Source organism: Narcine bancroftii, chromosome 1 (genome assembly GCF_036971445.1).
Source record: "Narcine bancroftii isolate sNarBan1 chromosome 1, sNarBan1.hap1, whole genome shotgun sequence".
NCBI lineage: Eukaryota > Metazoa > Chordata > Chondrichthyes > Torpediniformes > Narcinidae > Narcine > Narcine bancroftii.
Genome location: NC_091469.1, coordinates 232,170,304 through 232,185,374, shown reverse-complemented (window position 1 = coordinate 232,185,374; position 15,071 = coordinate 232,170,304). Strand labels below are relative to the sequence as shown.

The 15,071-nt window shown below is 42.4% G+C and overlaps 1 protein-coding gene across 5 annotated transcripts in view; it reads right to left on the bottom strand.

The window, feature by feature from the left end:
- Positions 1-15,071, bottom strand: part of fer (fer (fps/fes related) tyrosine kinase) — a 226,584-nt gene that overhangs the window by 23,098 nt on the left and 188,415 nt on the right. For 3 of the 5 annotated variants that reach the window (XM_069892572.1, XM_069892571.1, XM_069892573.1), the window contains 4 exons: positions 7,668-7,724; positions 5,297-5,412; positions 4,296-4,390; positions 2,572-2,695 (listed from right to left, as the gene is read on the bottom strand). In XM_069892572.1, the coding sequence (XP_069748673.1) occupies positions 2,572-2,695; positions 4,296-4,390; positions 5,297-5,412; positions 7,668-7,724 (392 nt within the window). Of the gene's footprint in view, positions 1-462; positions 605-2,571; positions 2,696-4,295; positions 4,391-5,296; positions 5,413-7,667; positions 7,725-15,071 lie in introns of all 5 variants that reach the window. The other 2 variants (XR_011342757.1, XR_011342758.1) reach the window with 2 other exon arrangements.

Genomic DNA, 15,071 nt, shown 5'->3' with positions numbered 1-15,071 from the left:
ATTAAAGATGGTAACTTTTAACTGCCTTATAGTTTTCGAAGATTATCCAATACAGGTTTCAAACAAAAGTTAAACTCACCACCCATCAAAATATTTTCATGTACATTCCCCAAAATTAAAACAGTATCCTAAATAAATTTCTGTTCATCCAAATTAGGTGCATAAATATTCAATAAGGTCAATTCTTCAGAAAATATTTGACAATTAACTATGATATCTTCCCACTGGATCTGTAATTAACTGGTAAATTTTTTTAAATTAAAATTGCCACTCCCCTAGCTTTTGAATTAAATGGAGAAAAAACTACTTGTCCTACCCAATCCCTTTTCAATTTTAAATATTCACTGTCCGTCAAATGAGTCTCTCTTAAAAATAAATATTCACTTCTAATTTCTTAATATACGACAAAATCTTTTTCCTTTTTATGGGGCCGTTAATCCCATTGATATTAAAACTCAATACCTTGACTGCTTTATTGCTGTATTGTCGTATATATATTCCAACAAATAGACAACTCCTATTCCTGTCCAGGAAGAGTTCCCATAAATCAAAATAAGTCCTGGCGTCATCATCTGCAATCCAGTAACAGTAGTTTCATATAAGACTGAAATAACAACAAAAAAAAATAATAATAAATCCCTCCCTCCTAAAATGCTAGATAAGCCAGCATTACCACCCTCCATTATACGGTCAACCATGAAAACACACACAGATGTCAAAGAGCAACATATCCAACCACCGACTCCCGGGGGGGAAAAAATAATTTTCTTGTCATCAAAATATCAAGACTAACAGAATAAAAATGGAGGGATTCCTCCCCCACCATTAACAAATCATTTCAACAAGTCCTCTGTATGCCGAGCCTTGGGTAAATCTTTTAACATAATCCTCAGCTTGAATATAACTGATGAAGAAAACATTCTGTTGATCTGGAATGAATACTTTCAACGTAGCTGGATAATGAAGCACAAATCTATAACCTTTATCACATAAAGCCTTCTTAACTGAGTTAAACTCTTTCCTTTTCTTCAAAAGAGCATGACTCAAATGCCGATTAAAAAAAGATCTTATAGCCTTCATAATTCAACTGCCCATGTTCTCTAGCTCTTTGCATTGCCAGTCCAAATCTGATCAATATACACTGAGGTCTCTGATTCAGTCCCGGCTTTGGGCTGAAGAGCCCAATGAGCTCTTTCAATCAAAATCTTCTTTTCAAAATTGTCTTGCCCGAACATTTCAGGTATCCAATTCTGAAAAAAACGAATTACATCCTGACCTTCTTTACCTTCGGACATCCCAACAATTTAAAGATTGTCCAAGATGTCAACTTTCTCCAATAACTTTTAATTCATAGAGACCAAAGCAGCAACACAATCTTCATCGACATCCGCTCTTTCTGCAATACCCTGAACCTCTTCACGATCATCTTGCATTCTGCCTTCTAACATCGATCCCTTGTGAAACATTTATTGATTTACTCAAATCCATTTTAACTTGTAATTCCCCAGTTAAAAATTTGAAATTATTTTCCATTGCACTCGCAAGCTTGTCAATTTTAATCTTTTTTTCTTAAAAAACAGCCTTGCCTTTAAATTCTTCCTCTTCTGTACTCATATCTTCTTCACTTGTACAATTGTTAGATTCCTCTTCTATATCTGGAAAATCTTCTTGTTCCACAGCTGGGATGCTGGACTGGCCCTTTAAAGGTATTGAAGATTTTTTTTTTCAATTTTTTTGGTATCCCCAACACACATGCGCGAGGAGTCGCACGTGCGTAGTTAAGTTTTTGAAATGGCGCCATCTTTGTGGAGAGATGCAGAAGAGGCTCTGTGAGATGGCCCCTCACTGGGGCTGTCTCCTGCGGTCCCAGGCGATGCTTCGGCAGCTGGCTTCATTGATGAGGTAGGCCCAAGTTCTTTTTCCTTACTTCCTTCACGTTTTTATTTCGGTGTAATCTTCAGGTGTCTTTCTTTGTGCGGTGGCATTGTTTCTTTTAAAATCAACAGTAACTTTAGATTTAAAAAGTTTTGATGAATTAAGCTTTATTTAATTAGCACTTTTGTTTAGTAATTCCTCCAGGAGATATGAGGGTGTGCCCATATCAGTTATTCTTAATCTCTTTTTGGCAATAGCCCCCTTCAGGCTGAACGTTTATAGGGCTCCTTCCCTGTGAAGCAGCCAAGATTAGTTAATTTCTTCTGTACTTCTCTCCTACTGACTACATAAAAACATGAAAAATCTTATGATTTTAGCCTGTGCCCCCCACCCCCCCCCCCCAACAAGACCATATGGCCCTATTGAGAATGACTGTCTTTTATTTCATTTGTTCTGAGGAAAAAAAATCTTGTAATAAAGTTCATTATCCCTTTATATGATACTTCCTGATGCAAAATTGATAATCACATTTGATTCTTGCAAATGTAACAATTGAGAGTTTGGCTAACACATGGTAATGTAACCAATACTGGAGTGTCCCATATCTCGTTTATTGGTAATCAATGTGATGCAAAAATTCAACGGTATCTCTGAACCATCTATGAATTATTAAAATTTAGATAGCCATTTCCACACCTGTGAATGCAGTTTTTCCCCTCAAGGTAAGCCATGCCTGCAGCAGCATCCAAAGACATCTTCACGAGCTGTTTCATTTTCAATTCATCTTTCTTTCTTCTTAAAAAAGTAAGAAAATCGCCACCTACACAGAAAATAAGATGCAATCATTTGGTAACTTTACATCAACTCAACTGTTGAAAAAAGGGAAAATACAAATTTTGAACTGCAATCACTACAAATAATGCTGTGATACTAATTAAAAGCAAGTTTTAACAAGTTAAATAATCTACGTTGGTCATAATTTCATGTTATATAGGATTACTGAGTTGTTCCAATACTGATATTGGCCTGGTGCAGTATCAAGTAATGGAAAATGTTCAGGTGGTCAACTGTTACAGTCACAATCACATTAAAAGAATATTCACGATGCTAAAACTGCAGGCCTAACATTAAAAAGTAAGGTAAGGATGATGCGTGAATGGTTTATAAAGAACAAGATCCCAGGAGAGTAGAGATTTTGATAAAGTCAAAGAAAAGACCTTATGAACATCTTTTCCAGTGGTGGATCTAAAAGATAGATAGCTGATGGATTACAATATATTTTTAAAATTCCAGAGCAAAGATATGGACCCATTGCAATTTGCCTATCGCCACAATTGTTCCACAATGCTTTTCATTGATTACACCTCAGCTCTCAATAATATCCTCTCAGTACTGGTCAGAAAGTTTCAAAGCCTGGTGCTCTGAACCCACCTTTGCAACTGGATTTCCTCATTGGAAGACCTCTCTACACCTATGACTATGTGGCTAGGCACAATTCAAATGCCCTATAAATTTGCCGATGACACCACAGATGTCTTCAGAATCATAGATGGCAATGAGGAACCATTGAGTCGTGAGATACATCAGCTAGTTGAGTGGTGTCACAATAACCTTGCACTCAACATCAGTAAAACTAAGAAATTGATTGTGGACTTCAGAACGGGGAAGCCAGGAGAACACAAACCAGTCCTCATCAAGGGGCCAGCAGTGGAGAGGGTAAGAAATTTCAAATTTTCTGAAGACCTATCCTGGGACCATCATGTCGATGGCTAAATTTTGTTAGGAGTTTGAGGAGATTTGGTATATCACAAAAGACTCTTGAAAATTTCTACAGGTATACAGAATTCTGACTGATATGGAGGTGCCAAGACAGGAAAAGGCTACAGAAAGTTGTAAGCTCAGCCAACGCTATCATGAACATTAGTCTTTCATGCAGTAATGACATCTCGAAGAGGCAGTGCTTCAAGAAAGGAGCCTTTAACATCAGGGACCTCACTACTACCATCAGGAAAGAGGTATAGGAGCCTGAAGCCACACACTCAACATTACAAAAACAGCTTATTCCCCTCGCCATCAGATTTCTGAATGGACAATTAACCTATAGATTAACCTCACCTTCTCTCTTTTATTTTACACTAGTTATTTTTTTTTTAAATTTTGTACTTATTGTATTTATGGTAATCTGGCACCTTGTTCTGCAAAATACTATTGCCACAAAACAACAAATTTCATGACACATGTTCATGACCAATAAACCCGATTCTGATGCTGAATATGAATGAGGATTATTCACAGATGGAAAGTATTTTAATAAACTGAAGCTCAGCACGTTGCAAATAGTATTTTTTAAGGAGGATCATATCTAATAAATTAATAGATAGATATTTAGAGCACAGATTGGCAATATAGAAGTATTTTACCTTGTATAAGCTCCATAATAATGTAAATGGGCTGCCTCTGAGTACAGACACCAATTAGTTTGACAATGTTGGGATGATCATACTGTTTGAGTATCCTGTTGAAAATTGAGAAGTTTATGTACAGAAAGTTTATACAAGAAGGTTGACATATTACATAAAGTCACAATTAATAACTGAAAGTTTAGGCCAAATAAAGATTTAAAATAATTATCTTGCAATATGTTAGCAGCCGAGGGGTGAGCCTCAAAACTCACTCTCGAACAAGAGTATTTTGGACGTAATCTCCTTTTGGGTACATTAGTGGTTCGTTAACATAAAGAGAATTTCATTCCCAGAAGAACTTTTTTTTTAATGTCACTGTTTTCAATTTTTTAAGAACTCAGGTTTGAATCATATCGCAAAGTATCTTTTAAGTTAATGTCACGCCACAGAAGTGGAGGATGACAATGTATAATCAGGGAAGGAAATCTGCAGGTTACGCGTCTCTAACATCGATCATTCAAGGCTCCTTAATTAATCACAGAAAATAAACAGTAACTGGAGGGACACCAGTTACACTTAATCCAATACAAATTTATCTGTATAACTCTTCACTTTGCTCTTGATCCACTGCAATAGAAACAATGACCAACAGGTGTATTATCTAGTTCTAAACAAAACAAAAAACCAATGAAGCAATATTTTTTATTCGGTGGACACAGGAACAATCTCTCACTAGAAGAGGCATGCAAATACATACATGATCTACCTAACCAGCTCCATGGGAGATTGTGATTTGAAAGTAAGATGTGATAAGGGGAAAGAGAAGCAAGAACCATTTCTTTTTCTCTTCAACACAATGGTCTGGAATTTGAAGAAATTGACATGATTTTATTTCAGCATCACATTTGATTGATATGTTCATTCAGACTTGTTTGTCAACATTAATAGAGAAAAATAATCACTTTTAAACAAGTAAATGCAAAATGCTTTTCATGGAGTTGTCAGCAGATAAAACCTACCTTGCTTCTGATAAAAATTTTATTTTCAGCTCTTGGGGCAAGTCTTCTTTGCATGTTTTTACAGCTACTGGAGTTTTGTCTTTTAATGTTCCCTTAAAGACTTCTCCAAAGTTTCCCTGAAACACATAATGTCCAATTTAATCATACACATATTAAATTAAATCCACTCATCATGAAAGGTAAATACCTTTTTCTTTGATTGTTGCTTCCTCCATTTAATAGATTCTAAATGACTCCGCCTGCTCATGATTGACATTTAAAATTCCCAGAGGAAAATTATACAAGTATATTAATCATTCATATTCAAGTTTTCATTTGCTTTAGATGGGACAAAATGCCTCTCAGATATTTATAGCTAACAGCTAGGGAGTGGGGTAGTGCAGAGAGATCCAGGTGGACTTGTTCACCAGTCACTAAAAGCTAGCGAGCAGGTTCAGCAAGCAGTGAAGAAGGCAAACGGCATGTTGGCTTTCATAAAGAGAGGATTGGGATATAGGAGCAGAGATGGCCTCCTGCAGTTGTTCAGGGCCTTGGTGAGACCTCACCTGGAATATTGCGTCCGGTTCTGGTCCCCAAATTTGAGGAAGGACATACTCGCTATAGAGGGAGTGCAGCACAGATTTACAAGGTTAGTTCCTGGGATGGCAGGACTGACATACGCTAAAAGGTTAGAAAGACTGGGCTTATATGCGATGGAGTTTAGAAGGATGAGGGGAGACACGAATGATTATCAAGGGGCTAGACAGGGTGAAATCGGATTACATGTTCCCACTGTTGGGAGAGACTAGAACAAGAGGACATAGTTTAAGAATACAGGGAAGGCCCTTTAGGATGGAGATGAGGAGAATTTTTTTAACCCAGAGAAGTGTGGATCTGTGGAATGCTTTACTGCAGAGGATGGTAGGGGCAGATTCGCTGGATATGTTCAAAGTGGAGTTAGATAAGGCTCTTGTGGGTAAGGGAGTTAAGGGTTATGGGGATAAGGCTGGGAATGGGAAGTGATAGTGAATGATCACCCATGATCTCAAAAATGGCGGAGCCGACTCGACGGGCCAATTGGCCAACTCCAGCACCTACTGTCTATTGTAATATGATTTATTTCAGTTTCTTTGATGACTAAATGCATTGTTATATCAATTAGGGAAAATGCTTGTCTCATCACAGGAAACAATTTGCCAAAACAAGTTACTGAGTCAACTTGAACTGCTATTAGCAGAATTTAAGAAAAGCCATAAACCAAGAGAAGATACAGAAGCAAATTTAAACGGCTATAATGCTGCGTTTGCAGAAGCAACAAAGACGACTCACTCCACTCTTCATGCGTTGATACAATGACATGGGCTGGGATGCAAAAACAGAACCCCTGATTACAAATTGGTATTCCTTGAAATTTTCCAGATACCCAAGAAGTATTTTAGGACACAGCAAACTCAAAAATTCAGCATCACAAAACAATTTCATGTATTTCTCATTTTTTTGTTGTGTAAAATTAAGAGTGGCTGAGTTCAGGAAAATATTTCTTGCCTCCACGTGAGCATTGTGATGTGAGTGCTCATTTCAAACTTTTAAAATATTGTCTCCACTGTTGTCTCTTAACAGTACTGCTTCCATGAGCCAAAATCACTGCTGCATTTAAATGCTGGAAAAGTTGTGCATAACAAATGATCATTTGAATAACATGCTAACTTTATTTTAAAAATATTATTCAGACTCTGACTGAAATCTAATTTAACTTGCATTCTGTGACATTAACCCTTTCAGAACCTGGTTTAACTAATACTAGTTCCAGCAACAAATATTAACCAAAGATCTAAAATGCTAAAACAGGTTCTCACACATTTCCATTGTTTAATTTCCAGTATTTTCTAAAAATATGTGCATTGTGGAGATTTGATACTGATTATAGTTTTGAAAATATGTATGTAATTTTTTTTTCCCAATATTATCTGTTCAATTCTATAATTACTTGGAAAATGCTCTACATGTGGAGGCCAATATCTTAGTTTACAGTTTCTTGCATTCCTGATTTTTATCCTAACCTGGGAATTTTGGGATAAGGTTTAGTAACTCCATCATTGCTCGTGTGTACTTTCTTGAAGCCAAGCAGCATACACTGAGGAGAGCACTGATGTTACTCGATTGCTCACCTAATTTCCACTTTGAGAATGGAGTTCAACAAAATGGAAGAGCTAATTATGAGTTTAAAAATTAGTCTTATTCTGACAAATAAAAATTAAAGTGCTGATTGAATGAGCATGTCTGTACAGTTCAGTTGAAGAAATAAACAGCAATATCTTCTGAAAATATAATATGGTATTATACAGTGTAACAAGTTAACTGATCAATCAGTGAAAGCATTTTTTCCACTTACTTTGCCTAGTAATTCTCCAAGAGTAACATCGTCATGATTGAGAACCCATTTCTTATCCTGTGTCAAAGAAAAGATATTTTACATTTTTTCTTCAAGCATATTTATTACCAAATGAAGAAAAGTATCAAAGATGTCTTAATAAACAATTTGTGGCGCTTGCAGGAGCTGAAGGAAATCACTGCTGCCATACCAATGGTCGTTAACGACAGTTTTTGTTCAAATTCAGCGCGGCCCTTTAAGGGCAGCATGAGCTCAGTCACCTGGTGCATTGTGACGTCATAATCCCTGCGCAGGGTGGGCGCTGGAAGGGATGCTGGAGTCAGAGAGAAACCTCAGTCGACACCATTTCCCCATGGTGCCCCGCCACGTGGCAATACAAGTGGGGCCGGTTTGCCATGAGGATGTGTGCCGTCACACAAATCCCCCACCCCCAGAATTGGCTACGCGTTCTGTCGCTTTGGCGGGCGGCCCCGGCGCTTGGGCCCAGCAGTCTGCACTGGCTGTGATAAGTTTAAATGAGCAGCTTTGAAGCGGTCCACAGTGCTTACTGTTCTTCCCTGCCCCCCACATCTAAAGTAAAAGTCCCACCCAACCGCCAGAGAACCTTCTACGGCCCTTCGCATGGGTGCTGCAGCAGGGCCCTCTGTGGTCCTCTCCAGACGAAAACAAATTGTGCCACATCCAGATCTTTCAGTATATGGGATGGTCGGGTGCCGTGGTGCAATGGTGGCAGTGGGGTTAGGATGCCCAGTCATTTACGGAGGTCTGCAAGCTGCTCACCTTCATTGTGGGTCGTCTCAGCCTCCGGGCCGAAGAATTTGCCTGACTGGGAGAGTGGCGCGCCGTAAACCATTTCTGCTGACGAGGCTTGCAAGACCTCCTTGGGCGCCGTCCTAATCCCAAGGAGAACCCAGGGCAACTCGTCCACCCAGTCAGGGCCAGAAAGTCTTGTCATCAGAGCGGACTTTAAGTGCTGGTGGAACCTCTCTACCAACCTGTTAGACTGTGGGTGGTAGGCCATGGTGTTACCCCTAAAAGCCTTGCCAGCTGCGACCATAGTACGGATGTAAATTGAGCACCTATTGCTCGTGATGTGCGCCAGCACACTGAAACGAGCGATCCACTGGTTGGTCAGGGCTCTAGCACAGGCCTCCGCTGACTCCTCACGGACCGGGATGGCTTCTGGCCACCTGGTTGCTCTGTCCAATATGGTAAATAGGTACCGCAAAACCCTGGACACTGGCAAGGGGCCCACGAATTCCACGTGGATATGCTGGAACCTCTGCGTTGCCGAGTCAAAATGTTGAACAGGGGCCTGCATGTGCCTATGGACTTTAGACGTCTAGCACCTGATGCAGTGGTGGGTTAGTGCTGCGACCTCCTTCTTGAGTCCATGCCAAACAAATCGCTGCGCCATCATACCACGGTAGTCTTTACTGAGGAGAGGGCAAGATTGTGGATAGAGCTGATGACCCTAGCCTTCCACTCCTGTGGAACTACTGGGCACGGTGAGCCTGTGGAGGTGTCACAGAGCAGCAGCTGCGCGGAGTCAGGAAGATGGATACCCTTGAGCTGGAGACCTGAGATGGCAGTCCGGAGAGCTTGAGTTTCAGCATTGTGCTGCTGGGCCTGCGCTAGTTGTGTGTAGTTGACGCCGGGAGCTAGTGTGCTGATGGCCGGGCGGAAGAGCGCATCCACAACTTCATTGTCCTTGCCCGCCCAGTGCCGGATGTCTGTAGTGAATTCGGACATGTAGGACAGGTGGCGCTGTTGCCTAGCTGACCACGGGTCCTTGACCATAGCCAGGGGCTTGTGATCGGTAAAAATGGTGAAAGTTCTGCCCTCCAAAAAGTATCAGAAATGGCGGGTGGCCAGGTACAGTGCCAGGAGCTCCCGGGTGAACGCATTGTATTTAAGCTCCAGCGGCCGCAACTGCTTACTAAAAAAGGCCAGCGGGCGCCACTGCCCATCAACCACTGTTCCAGTGCTCCCCCAACCACCATGGCGGAAGCGTCAACCGAGAGCACCATGTGTGCTTCCGGGCATGGGTGCACCAACAAAATCGCATCTGCGAGGGCCTGTTTCATTGCAGCAAAGGCCTCGTCTGCCTCTTCCGACCAGGCCAGGGTCTTCTATTTCATTGCGATCAGCTATTTTACCATTCCCACAAATGCCTGCAGGCCCTTGAGGGAGGAGGGTTTGGGAAAACGCTGGACAGTTGCCACTTTCTCCGGTGCCGGAGCTGCCCCAGACGCTGAGAACTGCAATATCTGTTTCCCAAACTGGCATTTGGCCTTGTTGACCGTGAGGCCGAATTCTGCCAGCCGGGTGAACAGGGTACAGAGATGGGCCTTGTGCTCTTCGCGGCTGCAGCTGTTTACCAGGATGCCATCTAGGTAGATAAAGACAAAGTCCAAATCCCTAACCACTGTGCCCATGAGGCGATGGAACATCTGGGCCGCGTTCTTCAACCCGAATGGCATCCGGAGGCATTCAAACAAGGCGAAAGGGGTGATAATGGCGGTCTTTCCAATGTCATTGGGGTGGACCGGGATCTTGTGGTATCCGCGCACCAGATCGACTTTTGAAAAGAACTGTGCATCATGGAGGTTGGCCACGAAGTCCTGGATATGAGGGACCGGGTACCTGTTTGGACTCGTGGCATTATTTAGCCGTCTGTAGTCTCCGCAGGGCCTCCAACCCCAGGACCATGTGCAGTGGCGCCGCTCAAGTGCTGTCTGACCGCCGAACGATGCCCAACTCCTGGAGCCTGAAGAATTCCACCCTTGCCTGTTTTAGCTTCTCTGGTGGCAGCTGCCTAGCTCTGGCGTGCAGTGGGGGGCCTTTTGTGGAGATGTGATGGAAAACTCCATGGCAGGGGGAGGCAACGTCGAAGCGTAGCTCCAGGATGGCAGGGAACTCACTGAGGATCTTGGCGAACTCGTCTGTAGTGGTGGCAATTTTGGGTCTGTCGTCGTCCGCCGTGCCCAGGTGCACCGAGCGAAAGGTGCGGGCGTTGAGCAGCCTCCTGCCGCTCACGTCCACCATCAAACCATGAACCCTTAGGAAGTAAGCCCCTAACAGCACAGTGCCCACCAAGGCCAGGACGAACCTCCAAGTGAACTTTTCATCCACGATCTGTATCTGTGCCCTACAAGTGCCATAGGTCTTGATTGCAGAACCATTGGCAGCCGGCAGGGTTGGACTGGGGGTCCAAGTTCAAGTTTGCAGCACTGTAGGGGGGAGGGCACTCAGTTCGGTCCATGTCCATCTGGAACCGGGAACCCATGGACTTGTCAGTGATGTAAAGGAGGCTGTTCATATGGCCAACCATATGGCCAACGGCGGTTGGCCTGGCCGTTCCCCTGGAAGTCGCAGGGTTGTTGGCACTTGCGGGCTTTCACCCCCCCCAGCGCAGGTGATAAAAGCACCATGTTGATTAGGTTTCCTCTGGCTTGTGCTTGGGGGTATCCTGCAGACGGCGGGGCCCCGGCTTGGAGACTTGGCTGAGAGCTGCCTCGTTCTCCTGTTTTGCGCGTCAGATGGCATCTGCCTGGGCTGTGGCCTTGTGGGGGTCGGAAAAGTCCTCTTCGGACAGATGGAGCTGGATATCTTTTGGCATCTGTTCAAGGAATATCTGGCGGAAAAGGAAACACCATTCATGATCCTCCTCCAGGGCCAGCATTTTGTCCATGAGGACTGAGATCCCCCAACCCATCCAGGTGTAAGAGCCTGAAAGCACACTGCTGGGGAATGAGGCCAAACTTCCACAGGAGTAGACTTTTGAGGGCGGTATACTTGCCCACTGCTGGTGGCTGGAGAATGATGACGTCCACCCTTGCCACTATGTCCTTGTCCAGCGCGCCCACGACGTGGCAAGATTTTGAGGTGTCGGCTGAGACGTTGTGGAGGTGGAATTGTGCCTCTGCCTGCCCGAACCACGTCCGTGGGCGATGGGGCAGAAGGGGGGGATGTTTGAGGGCTACAGCGTTCACCTCGGCTGTGTCCATCGTTCACTGGGTCCAGATAGACGTCTGGACCCATCGGGGTCACCACTGTAGCGATGGCAGGAGCTGAAGGAAATCACTGCTACCAAACCAATGGTGGTTAACGACTGTTTTTATTCAAATTCAGCGCGTCCCTTTAAGGGCAGCAGGAGCTCAGTCACCTGGTACATTATGACATCATAATCACTGCCCAGGACGCACGCTGGAAGGGATGCTGGAGTCAGAGAGAAACCCCTGACGACGCCATTTCCCCATGGCTGCCCCGCCACGTGGCGATACAAGCGGGGCCGGTTCGCCATGAGGATGTGAGCTGCCACAAATTCATCTTTTATGAAAGAGTGATTCCAGAATTTTAAATGAGTCGATAAAACTGCAGGAGTTTCTTATTTTAAGAATAAGTAACATTTGGTAGAACAATTACAGTAAGAATAATTTTAAAAATTTGATTAATGTTCTTAATTAACATTACAAAATTCTAACTATCAATCTAATTCCAAAAGTTAGAGTGGCTGATAAAAATTCATTTATAATGTACAGCAAAGAACTGAGTATACGGCCTCTTCCCGACTCACAACCTATGCGACTTATAACCGAATGTACATATTACATACAGCTGAAGAAAAATAACGGCTGCATGCGTACGATAGTAACTGTCTCTCAGTTGCCATTTGGTAAGCACACCAAAGAAGATCCCAAGCAAGAGGGAGAAACCTATCCCCTGCTGATAGATCTGGAAAGAAGCTGAGGAAGACACTTGATTTGGAATTGAAAATTTCATTAAATGTCTTGATTTATGACTTCAACATGCCATGTTAACATACTTCTGACTTGAGTCTGTTGGTCAGAAAGGAACTCGGACGTATGATAGGTGTATTAGAAATTCTTATGAGATATGATTTACACCCAACTGAAGGCACTCTCCAATTGGAAAGAGATATGCCAGGACTGCAAATTAAAATTTGGGAAAAACGTCAACTTAGAAGGTATAAGTCAAGAGCTAGATCATGTTATTCGGAACAGATATTTTGAAGAAAGAAGGACATTAGGAAATGGAATATTTTTAAAAGTATGTTTACAAAGTTCAGAACATGCACCTTCCAAGAAGAATAAGTATTTTGAATACATAAAGAGAAAAAGGGTAACCAGAGAAAAAAAAATAGGACAAATGGAATCAATGTGGAGTCACAGGAGATGGGTAAGGTCCTCAACTAGTACTTTTCTTCTGTTTTTATTGTGGAGAAAGGCATGCAGACTGGGGAACATGGGGCAGTCAATGGTAATGCTATGAGATTACTGTAATACTAACTGAGGAGCTGCTTAAAGGTCCTGATCCATATTCAGGTAGATGCATCTCCTGGGACTGATCAGATATATCCAATATATCCACGTGGGAAGCTACAGAGAACATTGGAGAAGCCCTGGCTGAGATTTATGTGTCGTCAGTAAGCACAGGTAAGATGCCAGAGACTGGAAGGTGGCAAACACTGTGCCTCTATTCAAGAAGCACTGCAAGGAAAAGTCTTGGAACTGAAGGCCAGTGAACCTCACATCTGTGGTTGTTATGTTACAAGAAGGTTTTCTGAAGGTGAAGATATGCATGCACTTAGATGGACAAAGGCTGATAAAAGGATGGTCAGCATGGTTTTGTAAGTAGGAGATTTTGTTTCACAAATCTGCTTGAGTTTTTTGAAGATGTGACCAAAAACATTGACAAGGGCAGAGCCGTAGATTTGCTGTAGATACGTGCATTTCAGCAAGGCATTCGACAAGGTTCCAAATGAAAGACTGCTGTGGAAAGTTAGATCCAAGGAGAGATAGCAAAATGGATGGAAATGGACTTCTTGGAAGAAAGCAGATGGAGATGGTAGAAGGCTGTTTTTCGAACTGGAGGCCTGTGACTAGTGGTGTGACACAGGGTTCGGTGCTGGACCCATTTCTGATTGTCATAATTTAGATGAATGAATCAATGATGTCGCTGAAAATGTTCATGGCATGATTAGCAAATTTGTGCAAGACATGAAAATGTTTGGTATTGCAGATAATGAAGACGGTTGCCAAAGATCACAGCAGGATCACAATTAGTTGGGCAGGTGGGCAGAGGAATGGATGATGGAATTTAATGCAGAGAAATGCAAGGTGTTGCATTTTGGAAGGTCTAACATGAATAGATCTACATAGTGAATGGTAGAGAACTGGGAAGAGTTGTCGAGCAGATAGCTACGTAGTATCATGAAAGTGGCAACACAGTTAAAAAAAGTCTTTTTGCATATTGGCCTTAGGAGATTATGTAGCAGTTGTACAAGACCACATAGTGAGGCCACATTTGGAATATTGTATTCAGTTTTGGACATCGTGCTATGGGAAAGATGTTGTCACGCTGGAGAGAGAGCAGAAAAGATTTAGAGGATGTTGCCAGGACTCAGGGGCATGAGCTTTAGGGAGAAGTTGAGCAGGTTAGGGTTTTATTCCTTGGAGGGCAGGAAGATGAGGGGTGATCTCATAGAGATGTACAAAATAATGAGAGGAATGCAGACACTTTTCTGCCCAGAGTAATGGAAACAGTAACCAGGGGATATAGGTTTAAGGTGAGGGGGGAGAGGTACAATAGAAACATGAGGAGTAACTTTAAAAAAAAATGCACAGAGGAAGGTGGGTATAATGGAATGGGTTTCCAGAGAAAGTGGCTGAGGTAGGTGCTATAGCAATGTTTAAGCAAAAATTAAACCTAGATAGGATGGGTTTAGAGCAGGGATGGGCAACCTTTATTTTTAAAACTCACATCCGTCCTTAAGTATTTCCTATGCCATAAGTGCTCTGTGATCAGTAAGGAATTGCTTAATGTGATGTGTGAATGGAAAGAAAAAGACTTGAAAACTATGGTTTTAATCATACCTAACTGACTCGTTATCTGCAAGGTTTTGTAACTCCAAAGGAAATGGGCCAATGACAATTTTTCTCAAGCAAAATATTTCAGTAACAATTAGGTTTGGAACAGTGATTCTCACCCTTCCCTTCCCACTCACATACCACTTGAAGCAATCCCTAACGAATCACAGAACGCTTATGGCATAGGGACTACAAGTTTTAGAGGGATATGGACCAAATGCATATTGGTATTTTTATTGGCATTGCTAAGATGGGTTGAAGGGCCTGTTTCCACTCTATATGATTCTATCAAAGTTGGGGATTTGGCCTAACAGAGCGTAAAATATTTTCTCAACTTTTTCAAGGATAGAGCATGTTTTTCCTAAACTTTGTGATTAGATGATGTCAGGCAAGGACTTTGCCTAAACATTGTGACTAGACAATGTCAGGCAAGGACTTTGCCTAAACATTGTGACTAGACTATGTCAAGTAAGGACTTTGCCTAAACATTGTGACTAGATTATGTCAAGCA